We start from the raw sequence: 21,211 nt of genomic DNA, 5'->3' as shown, positions 1-21,211 counted from the left end.
CCACATGAACAAGCGCGTTTTAAACCTAGAGGTAATATCCTAAAACAAAACCAGACATTACAATTTCATTAGCGTTTTAGATATATCTTATTTCTCATATTTATATGTGCATTTCAAGTCATACGTTTCCATTTCGTTATACCTAATAACATTATATATATATATATATATACACACCTAATAAAACTTCATTTTATCGAATAATTTTATAATTGTTTATTATAAGTGTAGCTTCTTTTTTTTTTTTGGTCGGTGATATCTAGATCATATAGTTTGCATTTGTAATAAAAAAAATTATATGTAAAACGGATATTAGCTAACTTTTCTGCTACACCCAAGCCAAAGTACACAAATATTTTTCATACTTTAAACAGGATACATATGATTCTGTACGTTTGGTAGTACGATGTAAAATATTTATCAATAATTACAAAATTACAAGCTTTCATCTTAACCAAAATCATTTTTACAAGTGAAAACCGTATCCAACAAATAAAAAAGGAATTTTTTTTCGCAATAGTTTCGTAATCTAACAAGTTCTAATGTGTTTACATATATAAATGTATATTTACATAATGGTTATACGTCGGGATTCCGAAACAAATCCTAGATCTCGCGAGAGATAATGTTTCTCGACTTCTCTGTTTTTATTTTTATTATCACAATAATCGGACTCAAATAACTTGAATATGGTAAACAATATCGTACAGTTTCTATTCTCGAACAAAAAATATACATACAAAGAAATTGAAAATAACAAAAATATTAACTAATCTAAAATATACATTTAGGTATATCTATAATATATCATTTCATATAAACAGTAATATATGATATATCTTAATATTTATATAATGGAATAAGAACATTCCAATTTTCACTTCGTTTTCCATATTCACGTGAACGTGATTTACGTGGTTATATTCAAAATAACGTATCTATATTTCGTATAACCACAAACCTTTTTTTTTTTTTAATTAAATGAATTCAATCACCTAACTTAGCCTCACCCTCTTCGTTCGCACTATTTAAAGATCTTCACTGCCCCTATTCTTTCTTCACCCATTACTTTAAAACACTATTTTCAAGAGTAAAAGAAAAACAAAAGGTATAATAGAACAAAAAAAATCAATGACTTATAAGAAGCTTCCTCTGTTAGGGTTAGGGTTTCTTCTGTTCCTCGGCCTTGTCATCGGCTCAGCTCCGACCACCTTGGCAGAGGATCCTCTCTGTCCCAAGACCGAAACATTTAGCCGCGCAAGCTTTCCTAAAGGCCTGATCTTTGGTACTGGCGTTGCTTCTTATCAGGTAAGTACGTTACGTTACGTGAATGAATCACCACCATAATAATTAACAGCCAACTGTTTTTTTTGGTAATGTCCAAACATATTTTGACGAATTAACACCCAACTTTGTTTTCATTGTCACTATATATATCTCTCGATCTTTCATTTATTACATGGGGTGGTCTAATGTCTATGGTTGCGTTGTTAGGTTGAAGGCGCAGTCAATGAAGGTTGTAAAGGTCCGAGCATGTGGGACGTCTATGTCAAGAAATTCCCACGTAAGTTATTTAAAATGATAGAGAGTTTATGTAATTATAGAATCGTAATAATTATCAGTATATTTGTTTTATGGAATAAATATACCAAATTTGTCAAAAATACTCATAAAACATTATGAAACATATAGGAACACATTTGAAATAGCAACTTTGAAACCAAAAAATCGCAAAAGGGTGAAGAAACACTTCTTTTTTATTTGGAAGGGTATGAGGGGAATACAGATGGAAGGGTTCAGTTTTGGATACGACATCTGAAAACGAACCTGATCACATGGTCACATAGTTACACGGTCTCATAGTCATATAGTTTTATAGTCATACAGTCACATGGTCACAGTGTCACACGATGATATTTAGAAAATATTATTGACATATATTATTTTATTTTGTAGCACACGGAAGAGATGATGTATGAACTCCACATCTGCATTATAAAGCAACACGTGACCTACATAGGATGCGACTATTTGACTTGTGATACTATGTTCATAGAGCTGATCAACGCATGAGTAGAATCGGAAGACATGACAACAAATATTTCAGAAGACGAAAGTGTAAATTTTTAATTTATTTCACTAAATTTATTTTGTTTATTTTGTTTTGAACCATAACTATGATATGTTTTTCGTTATTTGGCAGTAGACTAAATTATGAACTCTTATATTTAGTTTTCTGTTTATTAGAAATCTGAATTTATTTATGTTTTATGTAAAATATGGGTCTAAATTATTGTATAAAAAATTTTAAACTTAAATTGATGGAGAAAAAAATATAAGGTTAAAATAAAATTACGTTTTTTTCAATTATGAAATGAGTTAAATTGTCAAAGTAGTCTCCACAAGAAATCTAGGTTGAATTGCCAAAGTGGTCCACACAATGGAATAAGAGAAAAATTATGGGTCTCACATCTCATTTCGGTCACAATGAGTCACAGTCGATCACAACCGATCAAAATAGATCCCATATTATAAAAAAAATCTGAACTACTTAATGTTTTTTATAGAAAATTATAGGTTTAAAATGTTGTAGGTGAAAATTTGGGGTTAAAATTTGTGAAGAAAAAAATTGGGGTTTAAATTTGGAAGGAAGAAAATTTGGAGCTAAAATTTGGATGAGAAAAATTTGGGGTTAAAATTGATATTGAAAAATTTTGGGAGGGAAAAAAGTTAGGGTAAAAATTTGGGAGGGAAAAAACTTGGGGTTAAAATTTGGGAGGAAAAAATTATAGGGTTAATGAGGGGTTGAATATTCAAACTGGGCCCCACGAAACACAAAAATCTGAAAAAAAATTCTGACTAGTTCTTCGTGTGGACCCCACAACACTTTTTGGTCACAATGGGTCACAGTCGGTCACATCCGGTCACAACCTTCGATCCATGCGATTTTTGTCAATTTAATCGATCAACAACGTCACATATCTCTCATAAGTCTATTTTATATTGTTTTGAACATTAAAATATGGTTTTTGCGATTTTTTGGTTTCAAAGTTGCTATTTCAAATGTGTTCCTATATGTTTCATAATGTTTTATGAGTATTTTTGACAAATTTGGTATATTTCTTCAACAATCCCCTTAAAATATTTTGAAATTCTCTCTCACACAATATATATTTGATATATAGACTCTAATAAACCACTCCGAAGCTTTAAAATTAAATTTTGGCCTATATTTATCAACACATTTCGGTCACGGGTCACAGTCGGTCACAGTGGTCACATAGTGTAAAATTGCACTTCGGTCACATGGTCACATGCCGGTCACAATGGGTCACAACGTTGGCTCGTGTGAGTTCCACACAATGGAATAAGAGAAAAATTATGGGTCCCACATCTCATTTCGGTCACAATGAGTCACAGTCGATCACAACCGATCAAAATAGATCCCATATTATAAAAAAAATCTAAATATGGGATCTATTTTGATCGGTTGTGATCGACTGTGACTCATTGTGACCGAAATGAGATGTGGGACCCATAATTTTTCTCTTATTCCATTGTGTGGACCACTTTGGCAATTCAACCTAGATTTCTTGTGGAGACTACTTTGACAATTTAACTCATTTCATAATTGAAAAAAACGTAATTTTATTTTAACCTTATATTTTTTTTCTCCATCAATTTAAGTTTAAAATTTTTTATACAATAATTTAGACCCATATTTTACATAAAACATAAATAAATTCAGATTTCTAATAAACAGAAAACTAAATATAAGAGTTCATAATTTAGTCTACTGCCAAATAACGAAAAACATATCATAGTTATGGTTCAAAACAAAATAAACAAAATAAATTTAGTGAAATAAATTAAAAATTTACACTTTCGTCTTCTGAAATATTTGTTGTCATGTCTTCCGATTCTACTCATGCGTTGATCAGCTCTATGAACATAGTATCACAAGTCAAATAGTCGCATCCTATGTAGGTCACGTGTTGCTTTATAATGCAGATGTGGAGTTCATACATCATCTCTTCCGTGTGCTACAAAATAAAATAATATATGTCAATAATATTTTCTAAATATCATCGTGTGACACTGTGACCATGTGACTGTATGACTATAAAACTATATGACTATGAGACCGTGTAACTATGTGACCATGTGATCAGGTTCGTTTTCAGATGTCGTATCCAAAACTGAACCCTTCCATCTGTATTCCCCTCATACCCTTCCAAATAAAAAAGAAGTGTTTCTTCACCCCTTTCTATATGCAATATAGTCAATCGAAATCGTGTGACCTTGTGACCATGTGACCTTGTGACCTTGTGACCTTGTGACCATGTGACCATGTGACTATGTGATCATGTAACCATGTGACCATGTGACTCGTGACTATTGTATATTGTGATATAGGCGTACCTATATGACCCTGTGATCCTGTGAACTTTGTAACTGTGACCGTGTGACATTGTGACCATGTGACCTTGTGATCATGTGACCATGTGACTTTGTGATCATGTGATCATGTGACCTTGTGACCATGTGACCATGTGACCCGTGACTATTGTATATTGTGATATAGGCGTACCTATATGATCTTGTGATACTGTGACCGTAATTCGACCTATATGACTGTCTTATTTGACCGAAACACAACCATTTCACTCAATTTGATCCATAAACCCGCAAACCAACATTCTATTTTGAAATCCCCAAATTTTAAAAAAATTCAAAACCCTAATGCTTTATCGTTCAAATCCCCGACCCACACTTCAACTCAACAAGAACACATCTCAAAATCAAACAAACTTGCAAATAAATTGAATTTTAATCTACCTTGTGTTCATCTAACTCCGTAATCTCCATAAGGTTCCTATTTTTGCTCGAAAAATGTGACGAAGATGAACATGAACTTGTCATTTCTTCGATGTCGTCATTGCTTCTTCTATCTCCTCAATTTTTGGTGGCTAAATAAAATTTGAAAAGCCCAAAACCCAAAATTTCTATCGATCAAATTCCAAAACCACACTTCAACTCAACAACAACAAATTTCAAAATCCAACAAATCTAAAAGAAATTGAAGTTTATAACCTACCATGTTTTTGTCTAACCTTGCAATTTAAAATTTGAAAAGCCCAAAACCCAAAATTTCTATCGATCAAATTCCAAAACCACACTTCAACTCAACAACAACAAATTTCAAAATCCAACAAATCTAAAAGAAATTGAAGTTTATAACCTACCATGTTTTTGTCTAACCTTGCAATTTCCATGCGGTTTTCACGCAAACCAACATTCTATTTTGAAATCCCCAAATTTTAAAAAAATTCAAAACCCTAATGCTTTATCGTTCAAATCCCCGACCCACACTTCAACTCAACAAGAACACATCTCAAAATCAAACAAACTTGCAAATAAATTGAATTTTAATCTACCTTGTGTTCATCTAACTCCGTAATCTCCATAAGGTTCCTATTTTTACTCGAAAAATGTGACGAAGATGAACATGAACTTGTCATTTCTTCGATGTCGTCATTGCTTCTTCTATCTCCTCAATTTTTGGTGGCTAAATAAAATTTGAAAAGCCCAAAACCCAAAATTTCTATCGATCAAATTCCAAAACCACACTTCAACTCAACAACAACAAATTTCAAAATCCAACAAATCTAAAAGAAATTGAAGTTTATAACCTACCATGTTTTTGTCTAACCTTGCAATTTCCATGCGGTTTTCATTTCTTCTTCGAATCTTGAATCTAACCGGAGATTTAAATAGAAAATAGAACAAAATGCAAAAGATTATAAGTTTTGAAAGAGAGAGAACTAAAACCGTGAGAGTTAGGAGAGAGAGAAGAAAAAGATTTATAAAGAGAGAGAAAGTGGAAGAAGAATAAAATTAGGAGAGAGAGAGGAGAATAAAAGTAAAGTTACGTGACTTTAATTTTTTTTTAATTTTGAATTTTTTAAATTGAAAAAAATAGAGGGTTTTTTGTCTTTTCATTAATATATGAGGATTTTATTGTCTTTTGCCATAGTGCATAGTGTTTTTTGTTTAATTTTTTGTTTGGAGGGTAGTATGAGAAGTCCAAATAGCAGTCAAAGGGTATTGCAGCTATTTCCCCTATATTTGTATCTCTTGTGCGACTCTCTCTCTCTCTCTCTTCCATCTTCGATTTTGTTCGTTTGAATTGCACAAGAAAGATTCATCTTTTCATTTTCAGAGAGATGCAATAACGAAAACGGCGACGTTGCTGTCGATTTCTACCATCGTTACAAAGTACGAGTTTATCTAAATAGATATATCTTTTCATTACTATTGCGATGATTTCGAAGTCTTTTCAATGCTTTTAATATGTTGCAGGAAGATATACAGTTGATGAAAAAGATGAACACTGATGGGTTTAGATTCTCCATTGCATGGCCAAGAATATTTCCCCGTACGTATATTCTTCGAATGTATTTGACGGCCATTATGGATGTGAATTTATATGCTTTTATCATTTCTGTGGAGTTATCTTATATCATCATTTGAGATATATATGTATGTTTAATATTGGTATGTGTGTATATATATAATCAGATGGGAGGATGGAGAAAGGAGTGAGCAAAGCTGGGATTAAATTCTACCACGACCTCATCGACGAGCTCCTAGCCAATGGTCACATCTTCTCTATCTTAAATACATCATACATAAACTCACACACACACATATATACACGATCTTATATACATTGTGATGTATATATATATAATAGACTAACTCCATGAACGTTATAATTCCATTGTCTAGGCCAAACGCCGTTAGTGACAGTGTTTCATTGGGACATCCCCCAAGATTTGGAGGACGAGTACGGCGGCTTTTTAAGCGAGCTCGTCGTGTAAGTACTCATCATATCACACACACACATACGCATATATATATATATATATATATGCCAATATATACATTTATCGTTGTGTTAATGTTAAACTCATCATATATCAGGAAGGATTTCGTGGAATATGCGAATTTTACGTTCCATGAATACGGAGACAAAGTGAAGAACTGGATTACATTCAACGAGCCGTGGGTATTCAGCCGTGCGGGCTACGACATCGGAAAGAAAGCACCTGGACGTTGTTCTAAGTACATCAAAGAGGAATGCCAAGACGGAAGATCAGGATACGAAGCTTACTTGGTCAGCCACAATTTGCTTATTGCCCATGCAGAAGCAGTGGATGCGTTTAGAAAGTGCGAGAAGGTAAAAAAAAAAAAAAAAAACTATATATTATAGGATCAGTGCATCATTTTTATGTATTTCAATGAATTTGATTGATGAAATATGGAATTTTCTTGGTGGGTTTGACTGAATGAATGGTTATAGTGCAAAGGTGGTAAAATTGGAATTGCGCATTCCCCGGCTTGGTTCGAACCAGACGATCTCAAGGGAGCACACCCTGATGCCACCGTTGACCGAATCCTTGACTTTATCCTGGGATGGTAAACATATACATATATATATATATATGCACTATTCAACTTTAAAAGTACTGAAAATTTACATATTATTTATAGGGTAAAATCTCATAAAAATGCTCAACTTGTCAACCACTAATTACTGAACTTTTTGTTTGACTAATAAATTAATCAATTTGTTTACCAAAAAAAAATTAATCAATTTAATGGACGGTACTGCAACCATCACATCATATGCCACGTCACTTTTGTCATGTCAGTAATTTTTCCCCCATAAAAAGGAAAATTTTAAAAACAAATTACACCTATATACACATATATACACACATATATGGAATTCGATCCAGCAAATTCAGGAATTAGTTTTTTAGTGTTTGACGAGCTGAGAAACGTCTTTAGGAATTTACCCTTGTACGTATTATTTGGTTTGAGTTTTTCATTTTATCGTATTAAAAGTTTTGTTCTTTTATAAATTTTGAAAATTAATAAAAATGAAAAACATTTCCGAAAACATATTCAAAGTTTCGGGAGGGTTTGCAAGTGTTGTCGGATGGAATTCGATGCAGGCATCTCGCTCCGACAACATACGGAGACTACCCTCAAAGAATGAAAGATCTCGTCGGGTTTAGACTACCGAAATTCACCGAAGATCAGAAGAAGAAACTCAGAAATTCCACCGATTTTGTTGGAATCAATTACTATACCGGTTTCTTCTCTACGGACCATGAGAATTATGATCCTGCAAAACCAAGTTGGCAGGTTGATTAAACAAAAGTGGAGAGATTCACGAACAAATGGATTCTCGGACTAATGATAGCCGGCAAAGAAAATTAGGGTTCAAAGGAAAAGTTGTTTGAAAGAATGAATTATACTTTATTCTCCTTAATTCAAAGATACACCGCATGATCTACATATATACACGTGTTAGAGTTATACATAAAAGGAATAGAAGGCAACGTCTAAATATATATATGGAAACACAATATCTTGTATTGCAAGGAAGGAAACATAGTCAATATATGGCTTATTCTTCTCCCGCATGTTGCACTCGAGTAACTTCAGCTCCTTTTGCGTCATCATCGGCTCCATGTCCGTCAACATTCCCCCTCAAGATTGGCCGGTTGAACTCAACTAGGCCAATCTTGGAGAGAATTCGATTAAGCGTAAACGAACTTGTAGCCTTGGTTAGGATATCCGCGAGTTGGTCTTGACTTCGAGTATATATTGTAGTGATGAGTCCTTGAGAGATTTTTTCCCGGATGAAGTGACAATCTACCTCAATGTGCTTTGTCCGTTCATGAAAAACGGAGTTAGCCGCAATGTGTATGGCTGCTTGGTTATCACAATGCATCGGGGTTGACCGCTCAACTTTGACTCCTAGATCCTTTAGTAGTTGACGTAACCAAAGTATCTCACTTGTTGTATTGGCCATGGCTCGATATTCGGCTTCCGCGCTTGACCGTGCTACCACCGTTTGCTTTTTGCTCTTCCATGTGACCAAGTTTCCTCCCACGAATGTGCAATATCCGCTAGTTGATCTTCGGTCCATCCTATCGCCGGCCCAATCTGCGTCACAATATGCTACAAGCTCTGTATGTTTGTTGTTTGCCATCCAAATTCCTTTGTTCGGTGTTCCCTTCAAGTATTTGAGTATGCGATCCACCATATGCCAATGGGTTGTCGTCGGGGAGTGCATCCATTGGCTAACCTGATGCACAGCAAAACTTATATCAGGACGAGTAATAGTAAGGTATATGAGCTTACCTACAACGCGACGATATTGTGCTGGATCTTCAAGACATTCCCCCTCGCGTTGATCCTTGAAGTTTTCTTCAATTGGAGTGCGAACCGGTTTAGCACCCGATTTTCCGGTTTCCTGCAATAAATCGAGAATATACTTCCTTTGTGAAAGGAATAAAGCGTTAGTGATACGTGTTACTTCGATCCCAAGGAAGTACTTAAGGTTTCCAAGGTCCTTAATGTCGAACACGCGTTGCAAATAGGTTTTAGTCTCCTGAATACCGCGCGAGTTATTGCCTGAAAGGATTATGTCATCAACATATACCAAAAGAACTACAATCCCATCCGAACTATGAAGAGTGAAGAGAGAATGGTCTGAGTCACTCCGAGTAAAACCACGAGTAACTAGAGCCGATGATAACTTATGATACCAAGCACGGGGAGATTGTTTCAAACCGTATATTGCTTTCCGTAATTTACAAACTTGGCCAGGAAGTAATGAACGAGCAAATCCCGGGGGTGGAGTCATGAAGATATCCTCCTCGAGATCGCCTTGAAGAAAGGCATTCTTGACGTCCATCTGCCATAAACACCAATCCAAATTAATAGCTAAAGATAAAAGAACTCTAACAGTAGGCAACTTAGCGACAGGGGCGAAGGTATCCGTGTAATCTTCGCCATAAGTTTGAGTGAACCCCTTCGCCACCAAGCGAGCTTTGTGTCGTTCAATAGTCCCGTCGCTCCGGTATTTGATCTTGTAGACCCACTTGCACCCGACAACATGTTTGTCTTTCGGAGGATAAACAAGGTCCCAAGTCCCGTTGCGTTCCAAGGCAGTGAGCTCGTCCGCCATTGCTTGTTGCCAAACCGGACTATCCTTAGCATGTTCGTAAGTAGACGGTTCAACACCCTGCGTGATAGTACTCAAAAAACACTGAGCATCATCGGGAAAGTTAGATAAAGAAGCATAAGCATATGACTGAAGGTAAGATGGAGGACGTCGTGACCGAGACCGTCGGGTGGAGCAACAACACCGACGTGAGGGTCAATGTCTTCTGCCGGAAGAACAGGTTCCCCCTGAGCATCAGGAACAAGACCGATGAAAGGGACATCAATAGCATCGAGAGGCAATTGTTCCTCTTGTGTTGAAGCTGTTTCGTTCGAATCGACAGCTGCCGGTGTCGGAGACAGAGGAAGACCTACATCGGGAAGAGAAACAGAAACAGGAGAAAGACAAAGAGATGGAGAAGACAACGTGGGAACCTGGGGATCAACTAAAGAGGCGTTGGCAGGCTCTGATTGAAGAGAGGTGGAAGGAGAGTGGAGATTGGCAGCTGTCACACGAAGAGATGAAAGCAAGTGCTTTAAAGAAGTGTTATAGTCAATGCCTTGTTTGTCAAGCAACTCCAAGTCTGTCCATGCCGTGTCACTAAAATAGTCAACCCCTTCGATGAACCGAACATCCCGAGAGGTGTATGTTCTTTTCGTTGGAGGATGATAACAAAGATATCCCTTTTGATTAGGAGGATAACCGAGAAATATACACCGAATGCTCCGATGGTCAAGTTTATCACGTTGACCTGCATCAACATAGACAAAACATACACAACCAAAAATACGAAGATGCTCAATCGAATCCTTACGAGCAAAAAGAACCTCAAAAGGAGATTGATCATGAAGCACTTGTGTCGGGAGTCGGTTGATAAGATAACATGCGGTTTGGACCGCATAGCTCCAATAAGTCTTGGGAACATGGCGATGAAAGAGTAAAGCTCGGGCGACTTCCATCAAGTGACGATTTTTGCGTTTGGCGACCCCGTTTTGTTGCGGAGTATGAGGACATGATCTTTGATGAACTATACCGTGTTGAAGAAGAAATGAACGGAATTTGGAGCCCGTATATTCTCCGCCGTTGTCTGTTCTTAAACATTTGATTTTAGTGCCAAACTGGTTAGTAACATAAGCACAAAAATATTGAAAGGCATCAAACGCATCACTCTTACGTTTTAAGAGGGTAATCCAAGTATGTTTCGTTTTCTCATCAATAAACGTAATAAAATATTTATAATTATCAATGGAAAAACAAGGAGCGGTCCAAATATCAGAGTGAACCAAATCAAACGCGTTCGCATAAATAGTTTTAGAATCCGGAAAGACAGGACGGCAATGTTTGCCAAGGGTACACGCCTCACAAAACCGAGCATCATTTTTAACCTCGGGTACAAGTAAATGAAGAGCTTTGTGATGTGGGTGACCTAGTCTAGCATGCCACATATCGGAAGAAACTGAAACAAAGCATGAATGAAAATCTTCAAGGAAAAAAAGGTTGCCCCTCCTTATCCCTTGACCAAAGATGCGATCCGTCTTAGTATCCTGAAATAGAACACGGTTAGTCTCAAAGATAACAATGCAATCGGTTTCTTCAAGAAGCTTAGGAAGTGATAATAAATTAGTTTGAAATTCGGGTACATAAAGAGCAGATAGTTCTCGATCAAAAAGCTTGATTTTGCCGTGGCCTTTAACCGGGACAGATTTTCCGTTAGCAACGGAAACAAATCCAAAACCCCGAGAAATGCTGTCAAACCAAGAGGCATCACAAAACATATGCAAAGTAGCACCGGAATCAATGATAATAGAGGAGATTTTAGAAGCGTTACCGGACTCTTTGGTGTTCAAGGCTAAGAGAAGTTGCTTGAACCCTTTGAGCTCATCATTGGTGAAAGCGATGACGTTCTCGGAAGAAGAAGACACATGCTCAGCCGTCATCGCTACCCCACGTTTCGGTTGGTCTTTAAATCGAGATGGCTTAAGGTGGAGATGGAGAAGCCAACACCTCTCCTTTGAATGCCCAGCCCGCTGACAGTGGTCGCAGAAGTAAGTCTTTTTTCCTTTCGGTGCAGATGGAGCCGGGGACGATCGCTGAGCAAAGTGAGCAAGAGCACTCGGACCTGTGAACAGATTTCGGCCTCCTTCTTCGCGTTTGATCATCATACAAACTTCATCGAAAGAAGGTAAAGTAGCTTGGCGCAGCATATGATACACAAGGTCATTGAAAGAAGCATCAAGGGTTAAAAGGAGAGAAAACACCTTGTCTTCCTGTGTTCGGCTCAAGGATTCTTTTAGATCCGTCGTTGGCGGTCGTATTTCTTCAAGCTCTGTCCAGAGAGCACAAAAATCACCTTGAATTTTGTTAAATGATTGGCCATTCTGCTGTAACTGAAAGAGTTTCTTTTTGATCTCGAAGATGCGGCTAATGTTGGATAGGTTGCCGTAAATATTCTTAAGAGCGTCCCACAGCGCCTTGGCGGAATCCAACGCAATGAAAGACTGTAAGACAGTCTCATCGAGAGAGGATTGGAGAATCACCAAAGCCTTTTGGTCAGCTTGGTATCGTTTAGCCTTTTCTTCGGCATCTGCATCAGCCTGAGATTGAGCAACACGTACAACAGACACATCCTCGTCAGCGGCCACTTCCAGTGGAGAGGATTGCTTCGCGACAGCTTCAGCGGTAACATATTCCCATAGGCCGTTGCTGCTAAGGACCGCTTTGGCGGCCTTTGACCAGTAAAAATAGTTGTCCCCATGGAGAATAATCGGGATGATTTTGGTATGGTTGTCCATGTCGAAAAGAAGACAGGAGAAGTAAAAAAAATGATGTTTGCGTAAACAGACAATCAATAGAGAGCAAAGAGAACAAAAGGAGACGAGAACGATCAGCGTGTATGCGGACCGTCTTGCTCTGATACCATAAACAAAAGTGGAGAGATTCACGAACAAATGGATTCTCGGACTAATGATAGCCGGCAAAGAAAATTAGGGTTCAAAGGAAAAGTTGTTTGAAAGAATGAATTATACTTTATTCTCCTTAATTCAAAGATACACCGCATGATCTACATATATACACGTGTTAGAGTTATACAGAAAAGGAATAGAAGGCAACGTCTAAATATATATATGGAAACACAATATCTTGTATTGCAAGGAAGGAAACATAGTCAATATATGGCTTATTCTTCTCCCGCATGTTGCACTCGAGTAACTTCAGCTCCTTTTGCGTCATCATCGGCTCCATGTCCGTCAACGTTAATTCCGTTCTTTTCTATTTATCTTATTTTATTTCCGCATTTTATTTTTCTACATGGTATCAGAGCCTGGTTCGATCTACTCTATATCTTTTTTTTCTCAATCTCTTCTTTTTTTTTAAGTTTTTGGATATTCATATATCCAAAATCGTTCAAATAGGAGTAAAAATCCCAAAATCAAACGAGGTGCTGTGACAAAAAGAAGTCAAACCTAAAAACTCTAAGATCAAGCGAGGTGCTATGACAAAAAGAGTTAAAGGTAGAACTTCAAAGTCAAGCGAAGTGATTTGAACATGGGTAATATTCTCTAAAAGAACTAAATTTTGTGTTTATGAATTTTTCAAAAGACAATGAAAATGTCTATGGATTTTTATCGCATTATCTTTTCAAGATTGATTTTTGCATTCTTTCAAAATCAATCTTGAGGGAGAATGTTAAAGTAGAAAAATGAATATGTGATTGGAGGAACACAATATTATGTTAAATATTGTTAATCATATTTATTTCCGTTATATCTATATTTCCTTTTATTTCATTTGTTAATTTTTCTATAAATATGTGAGTTATTTTCATTGTAATGGAACAAGAAGAAGAAGAGATGTAGCAATAAAAGTAATTCTGTTCTTTTCTATTTATCTTATTTTATTTCCGTATTTTATTTTTCTACAGATTCTCTCGTCGATTTCGAACGTAAGTTTCGTTACAAAAATTTTGGAACTAATGAACAATATATATATATATATATATATGTATATATGATTAAGGTATCTTTTATTTATTTTTTGGGTCCTTTTATATTGTTTTTCCACAGCTAAGGGTTTGGACGGTAGTACAAGCATTGGCAGCACGGTATGCAACTTTTCCTGAATTCATATACTTATTTTTATTGAAAAAAAATACATGAACTTGTCGATTTTAATAAAATAAAACCTTAAGTTTTTTTGTCAAATAAAACCTCAATTTAATTTTTAAATTATAAATAAATCTAAACTTTATAACATTCATAATTTTTAAATCTATCACTGATTTAGTATATTTATATCAACACATGTCGATAATAACGTGACAAATATGGTTAAAATGTGAACTTATTACGTAGGGTACGGTACATGCATGTCAACATTAAAATTTAAAAATAACAATGATTATAAAATTTAAATTTATTTTCGACTGAAAAACAAAATTGTGATTTTATTTGATAAAAAAATAAAGTCTAAATTTTGTTTTGTAAAAATTGAGAAATTCAGTTACTTTTTTTTTTATTTTCCCTTTTTATTACTAAGTAACTTAGTTCTTCTGGTTTTGTTAATATATATTTTCTCTATCTTATTTTTATTTTTGTTCTCTTCAATTTATGTTTTAGCCTTCTACTTCGAAAATGGCGGTATACGCAAAAGGTTTCAGAAAGCTTTTGAAATACGTAAAGGACAATTATGGCAACCCGGAAATTATGGTCACGGAAAATGGTGAGTTTAATTATTATTTCATTAACAATAGACATCGATTTTTTTTTTGTTCTTCATGATGGTATATATGATTTGTTTAATTTCTAGGGTATGGAGAGGATCTTGGCGACCAACACCACAACGTCGAGGTTGGAACCGCTGATTACAACAGAAGATATTATCATCAAAGGCATCTCTTGAGCCTCCACGAAGCCATTTGGTGAGTTCCCTTTGCATAAACATATACATAATACACATACATATACATATACATATATATACACATACATATATTTCATACATACATACATACACATACACACTCCTATACATATACATATACATATATACATATATGTTTGTCTAGTCGATATCGAGTTTTATATATATGGCTGTATACGTTTTGGTAGTGAGGATAAGGTGAATATTACGGGGTATTTCGTGTGGACATTTATGGACAACTTCGAGTGGCAAGACGGATACACGACGAGGTTCGGTCTCTACTTCGTAGACTACAAGAACAATCTGACTCGACATCTAAAGGAATCGGGCAAATGGTACGCTAACTTCCTCAAGCAAGCTTTACCAACCAAGAATTCAGATCTGTGAGCGTGAAAGAGAGATTTGAGGGTTTTTCACTCTTCGAACCCTAAATAACAAAAAACCCTAATGTTGTCTTTTTCTGGTGGAAGTTTTCCTTTCGATGTTATTCCGTGTATGGAGATTCACAGGGCATGACCCTTAATTATGAGCCCTTACAGTTTATGTTATTATAATAAATGTTCGCCTTTCATTTAAATTTTTTGTATGCTCAAACTCTATATATATCGCCGGATGTTTGAGTTGGAATCTCGGAAATAGACGGTCAAATTGGATCTTGGTAATAGACGGTTCAACTTCAGATCAAACATTTTGCCGGATGGGATGGTAGTTTATGTTATGATAATAAACGTTCTCCTTTCATATAAATTTATGATCTGCTGAAACCATATAATATATATAATGGGTAATAATATATTTAATATGCAATTATATATATATGTGTTTAATTTTATATTTTTATTAGAAGATGAATCACAATTTCGATTCCGTCTCAACCAGACTTTTTAAGATTATTTAGGATATTTATTTCAATAATTTTGACAGTTATTAGAAGAGTCAGCCTGATAACAATTTCAAAATAAGAGGAAGTTGATTCTCACCCAAATATATAATAAATAAAATATTCCCTTACCGCTATATTATTTATATAAATCAACTGATATAAATTTTTTTTTTAACAAAATATTATAAAGAAAATGATATTATACCCTCTAATAATAAAATTGTTGGAAAGTGGGGGAAAGGTTTTGAAGGTCGTGAAGAATGGTAACTATTTTGAGTTTTCATTCGGATTGGATATATGAATTTAGAAAATTATAATCATTCGATTTGAACTCATTTTTATTTCGATCTCTATTTTCATTCAAATTGAATACGATTTTTATTGATAAAAATATTTATTTTAAAAAATAAATTTTTTTATATTCGATTCCAATTCAATTTTTTAATTATAAAAATTATATCCATTCCATTATTATAACCGGATTGGTCCGTCGGTGAGTAAAACAAAATCTTTGAGCAAATATTTGTGGCCCGTGGGAGAGAATTCATGATACCTCTTAAGAAATTGATGACAAAAATGTATTTAATCGGGACATTTATTTTGTACTTCATAAATGAAAAAGTCAATGGCACATCAAAATCTTGAAATACCTCGGAAACTCGTTCATCGTGAAACATGAGGTAGCTGTATGTTTCAACTGTATTATTAAAACATGTATTTTCTGGTTATATCATAATATATATAATATTTTTCCACCTTTACGTCTTTAATTGAAAAGAAGTTTCTAATTGATGATGGGTTTATCTTTACTTTAGTATTTATTGATTTTATTATTGTAACGAATATAAAGACGGTTATCAATCTAATAGATAAATATTGACATATTTTTGAGAGATCACCGTTAGAATCGGGTAAAATATCATATTTTGAGATATTCGAATTGTGTGGATATAAAAATATCCTATTTCTAAATTTAGATTCGCGGTTAGATAACTAATGTGTTTGACATTATGATTGTTATGATAAAATTCATATTTTTTTTCTCTCTAGGTTTATTCATAGTGGTTTTGAGTTGGATTCCTCTTATTATTTGCTCCTATGTAATCGTCGGTTTTCATCATTTGGTGTGTGTGTATATATATATATATATATATTATCATGATAGCTCTACAGAAAAATTAAGTGAATGTAAAGGACAATTCTCCTTTAACCATATTTTTCCATCCTCTCTTTTTCACCATTTTTTCTTTATTTTTTACTTTTCAATTTATACTCAAACCCATCTAAATTTACACAGAACCCACACATAGTTCATAAGTGGATTTTGAACTCTAAAACTTGAATAATTCAATTCCAAAATAAAAAAATCAGTTATTTGTAATTTTCGGATATTTTACATGTGTTAAGCCATAATAAACAAAACGTCTCACCTAACCTAAGCGTGCGAGCATTAAAGTCTAGAAGTGAAGTGATCTACGCTCCACGTGTTCATTATATATAATATACATATATATAATGTAGAAGTTCTTGTACGTAGTGGACCGTTAATATTGATAAAAAGGATTGTTTTCAACTCAACGAGTGGTTATCTATTATTTCTCCGATCAGTGAGATGTTAATTACATATATCTTTGGGTAAAACCCCTAAAAAACCTCTAACTTGCAAAAATATATATAAATAAATCTTAAATTTGATAAACTATCATTCAATCCCCGAATTTGTAACTTGTCACTGAATAAAACCTCGAACTTGTAAATTATTGCTCTAATAAACCTTTGACCGGTTTGACCATAATTTCAGGACTGAATAAAACCTCGAACTTGTAAATTATTGCTCTAATAAACCTTTGACCGGTTTGACCATAATTTCAGGCGATCGGAAATCTACGTATTAACGGATTGTTGATGTCACCTTATACATGTTATCAATTTTAGTTTAAAAAATGACATAAACAATCCGTCAATACGTGGATTTCCGATCGTTTGAAATTGTGGTCAAACCGGTCAAAGGTTTATTAGAACAATAATTTGCAAGTTCGAGGTTTTATTCAGTGACAAGTTACAAGTTCGGGGATTGAATGATAGTTTTTCAAGTTGAAGGTTTATTTATATATATTTTTGCAAATTGGAGGTTTTTTAGGGGTTTAACCCTGTATCTTTTGTAAAATTCAGACGTTGGTTTATGTATTTTAAGGGCTGGTTTCATCATTATGTCGGTTTGTACACGAACATTTTTTATATTTAATATATTTACCGTTATAAAAAAAAAAGAAGAAAGGATTGTTTTCACTAGATCTCGACGCAATCCCAAAGTAAAATAATATCAACCTCGAAAGGAAAAAAATATATAACAGTACTAATAAGAGTGATAAATTTCTAGATAACCGTCCATTTTTTTTTCATAATAGTTATTTTGCCTTCAACTATACACATAGGAATAAAGACGGACAAAATTCTGAATATTCCAATTATATGAGGCGGATTTGGATAATATATACAAATTGGATAGAAGTTCAGATATTTTATTACTCAAAGCATATCTTTTATTTGTTGAAAATTACGAGATTATCATCAATGTGTTTTTGTAAAAAAGTTATGAAATTAGAAATTACAAAAAAATTTATAATATTATTTTTATTTTTTTTATAAAATTAAACTCATGAATATAAAATAAAATTGTAAATTTAATATCCAAAATTTTTGTATATACATTCGGCCATCCTTCATGAGAACTAATGAGTCACTCTAGTTTCACACCATTAAAACAAAAAAACGTACACGAGCAAAATAAAATAATAAAAAAAACGTGTTTTAAGGAGGAAAAAAATAGCCACTTTTTTAGTTGGCAAGGAAATGGTATCTTTCCTTTACCTTATAGCCTCCTTATTTTAAGAGTGGTTTTCACAGCCATTGACGGTCTCTTCAACCTTTCAAGTTGCAGTATCTGCAAAAACAATCGCCATGGGAAGCAAGTTTCTTGTTGTGTGTCTGTTTCTGTCTCTTGTTATTGCAAGCTTCGCCGAGGTTTCTTGTCAGGTGACAGACACTTCCTTTTCTTTTCTTTTTTGTTAGCGAGCTGACAACACTTTCTTCATCTAACATTACGACATCGAAATTTGAGATTCATTTTTCGATTGTTTTTTCATATTTAGTATGAAGCGGGTCGAAATGAAGGAAGCAGAGGTTCGAGTATGTTGGAACTGATAGAGCATGAGCACCAAGGTAAGTCAAAGCAACGAATTCTACGTGCTCGTTCTCAATATGCCCTTCGTTCTCGTGGTAAAGTCCCCTTTGATCCTTCAGACTTAACACTTGTTGGAAAAGTTCGTAAGGGAGATGACAGATTTTAGATTGACTGTTTTCGGTTATGGTATTCAAATGACTATGACTATTTTGATATCTCTCAGATTTTTATTTGGACTTTGTACCGTGAAATCTGCTATGGGTATTTAGGGATGTTACCATATGGATTTTTTTTATTGTAAAAACATTTATATTTATAAGATTTACCGTTACAAAAAAAACTAAGTCAGTATATTGTTTGATGAATGATCTTGTTTCCAATAATTTTGGAAGAACACAAATTCCTGAAAATACCCAGATTCTTGATCCTCTCGGACATCGGCAAAACCCTAATTAAAAGTTATAAGTTTATTTTTCTTCTTTCTCATCTTTTACTTGCAGCCACCAAGCAACTAAAGATTGATGATTTCACCGGAGGCAAGGATGATGAAGAACTATGTAATACTTATCCCATCTTTTTTTTTCTGATCTAATTTTTTTTCCTGCAGTAGTCTGAGGTTGTCGTTTTTCTAATGTATGGCTTGATGCAGCTGCAAAGAGACAAAGTATGTTAGAAGAGTTCGAACTTGAATATGAAGGTAACATCGAGATATCGTTAATGGACGTTCTTAATTGGTCCTAAATTTTTGGACAAAATCTTGATCCCTTCTTGTTGCCAGAAATTCTCTACTGAACCCAAACCATAAATATCAACAAGATCATTAATTATTTATGATTTTGTTTCTGTCTCCTTTCTCGTATCGTTCTTGTAGCTTCTGCAAAGCGTCTTGAACAACTTAAGTTCGATCTCGATGCGGGCAATGATGTTGAAGAACTATGTAAAGATCTTGTCCCCTCTTTTTCCCGATCCTTTTGTCTTTCTTACAGTCTTGTGATTCATTTTTTTTATAACGTTTTGTTACAGCGGCGATGAGAAAACTTATGTTGGAAGAGATTGAAAGTGAATATGAAGGTACCTTGAGATATCATTAACCTTTCTTATTTAGCTCTTGGATGAATGCAAATGGAAACAGAAAAGGGTGTTTTTATGTTTCTTGTTACAGCTGCAAAGAGACAGCTAATGTTGGGAGAGATCGAATGCGAATATGAAGGCTCGGGATATCAATCTATGTCTAGTTTCAGTTTCCCATGTTCCTGGAGAAAATCTTTGAACTGTTTGCTGATGCAAGAAAGTTCTTAGATGAATGAAAGATATCAAAACCATGTAACAAGAAGATCACTCATATACTATTTTGTTTCTCTGTCTTCTTCATTTTTCGCATGCAGCCGCTTCAAAGAATCTTCAACGACTAAGAGCTGGTTTCACCGAGAGTAAGGATGATGAAGAACTATGTAAAAATTTATATACCCTTTACTTTTCTATGATCCATGTTCTACCCAACAGTCTCCTGATGCATTTTATCCGATGTTTTATTACAGCTGCAAAGAGAAAAAACATGTTGGAAGAGATCGAACGTGAATATGAAGGTACCATATCAAGACATCTTTTTATCTGTGTTTCAGTCAGTTCCTGTCTTTTCGGAGAAAATCTTGAACCATTCTTGTTGATCTCATAGTAATTTTTTTTTTTGGATAATTGGTGATGTCCGGTGGAATTCGAACCGTGGACGTGAGAAAGCACTTTGTGCTCCCACCCACTGGACCACCACTTCGGGACATCTCATAGTAAATTTGTTTCTAGAGAAAAAACACAAAACTTATCAATCCATTCTCGTTGCAAAATGCTTATAAGACAAAAAATCATAAGAGAACACTCAACTATATATAATAATTATATAAGAATTGTATTTTTTTTTTTCTCATCTTCCTTGCAGCCGCTGTAAGGGGCAGTAGACAAACAGCTCTTGGTGGTTTGAGCAAAGATTAAGACGAGGAAGAATGATCTTTATGAAGAACCGGTTATCAATACCGGTTATGGGGTGAATTTTCAGAATAATTGGTAATCGACTCGGTTTAGTTACCACTTCTTTGTGACAGACTCGAGTTCGTTTTAAAATCTCAGCTACTGAAAACACTTTGTATTGCATTTTGGAGTTTGAATCGAATAACACAGAAAAAACCGATTCAATGTTCTAATC

General features: G+C 34.6%; 3 protein-coding genes across 5 annotated transcripts; all 3 read left to right on the top strand.

Annotated features, from left to right (window-relative positions):
- The first annotated feature begins 1,108 nt into the window (after positions 1-1,108).
- Positions 1,109-8,226, top strand: LOC104810517 (beta-glucosidase 19-like). The gene is made up of 9 exons (XM_019202216.1): positions 1,109-1,308; positions 1,495-1,564; positions 6,224-6,279; positions 6,364-6,439; positions 6,583-6,660; positions 6,793-6,880; positions 6,988-7,243; positions 7,367-7,482; positions 8,025-8,226. The coding sequence occupies exons 1-9, from the start codon at positions 1,132-1,134 to the stop codon at positions 8,224-8,226; spliced, it is 1,119 nt and encodes a 372-aa protein (XP_019057761.1). The 5' UTR covers positions 1,109-1,131.
- Positions 8,227-13,929: 5,703 nt separating this feature from the next.
- LOC109116567 (beta-D-glucopyranosyl abscisate beta-glucosidase-like) lies at positions 13,930-15,446 on the top strand. Its single transcript, XM_019202229.1, has 5 exons — positions 13,930-13,970; positions 14,092-14,129; positions 14,644-14,746; positions 14,834-14,945; positions 15,136-15,446. Exons 3-5 carry the CDS (start codon positions 14,659-14,661, stop codon positions 15,332-15,334), a joined length of 399 nt encoding a protein of 132 aa, XP_019057774.1. The 5' UTR covers positions 13,930-13,970; positions 14,092-14,129; positions 14,644-14,658; the 3' UTR covers positions 15,335-15,446.
- Positions 15,447-18,740: 3,294 nt separating this feature from the next.
- Positions 18,741-21,211, top strand: LOC104810515 (TSK-associating protein 1-like). Of its 3 annotated transcripts, none has more exons than XM_010536849.2 (9): positions 18,741-18,866; positions 18,983-19,052; positions 19,515-19,571; positions 19,664-19,711; positions 19,886-19,951; positions 20,038-20,085; positions 20,400-20,444; positions 20,553-20,600; positions 20,948-21,211. In XM_010536849.2, exons 1-9 carry the CDS (start codon positions 18,792-18,794, stop codon positions 20,998-21,000), a joined length of 510 nt encoding a protein of 169 aa, XP_010535151.1. In that variant the 5' UTR covers positions 18,741-18,791; the 3' UTR covers positions 21,001-21,211. The 3 variants fall into 3 exon arrangements, with proteins under 3 accessions (XP_010535151.1, XP_010535150.1, XP_019057776.1); XM_010536848.2 differs by having other exon boundaries at positions 20,400-20,465; XM_019202231.1 differs by lacking the exons at positions 20,400-20,444; positions 20,553-20,600; positions 20,948-21,211 and adding an exon at positions 20,177-20,393.

Source organism: Tarenaya hassleriana, unplaced genomic scaffold (genome assembly GCF_000463585.1).
Source record: "Tarenaya hassleriana unplaced genomic scaffold, ASM46358v1 Cleome18, whole genome shotgun sequence".
Lineage (NCBI taxonomy): Eukaryota > Viridiplantae > Streptophyta > Magnoliopsida > Brassicales > Cleomaceae > Tarenaya > Tarenaya hassleriana.
Note: the sequence above shows the minus strand (reverse complement) of the source record. Positions and strands in the feature narration are given on the sequence as shown.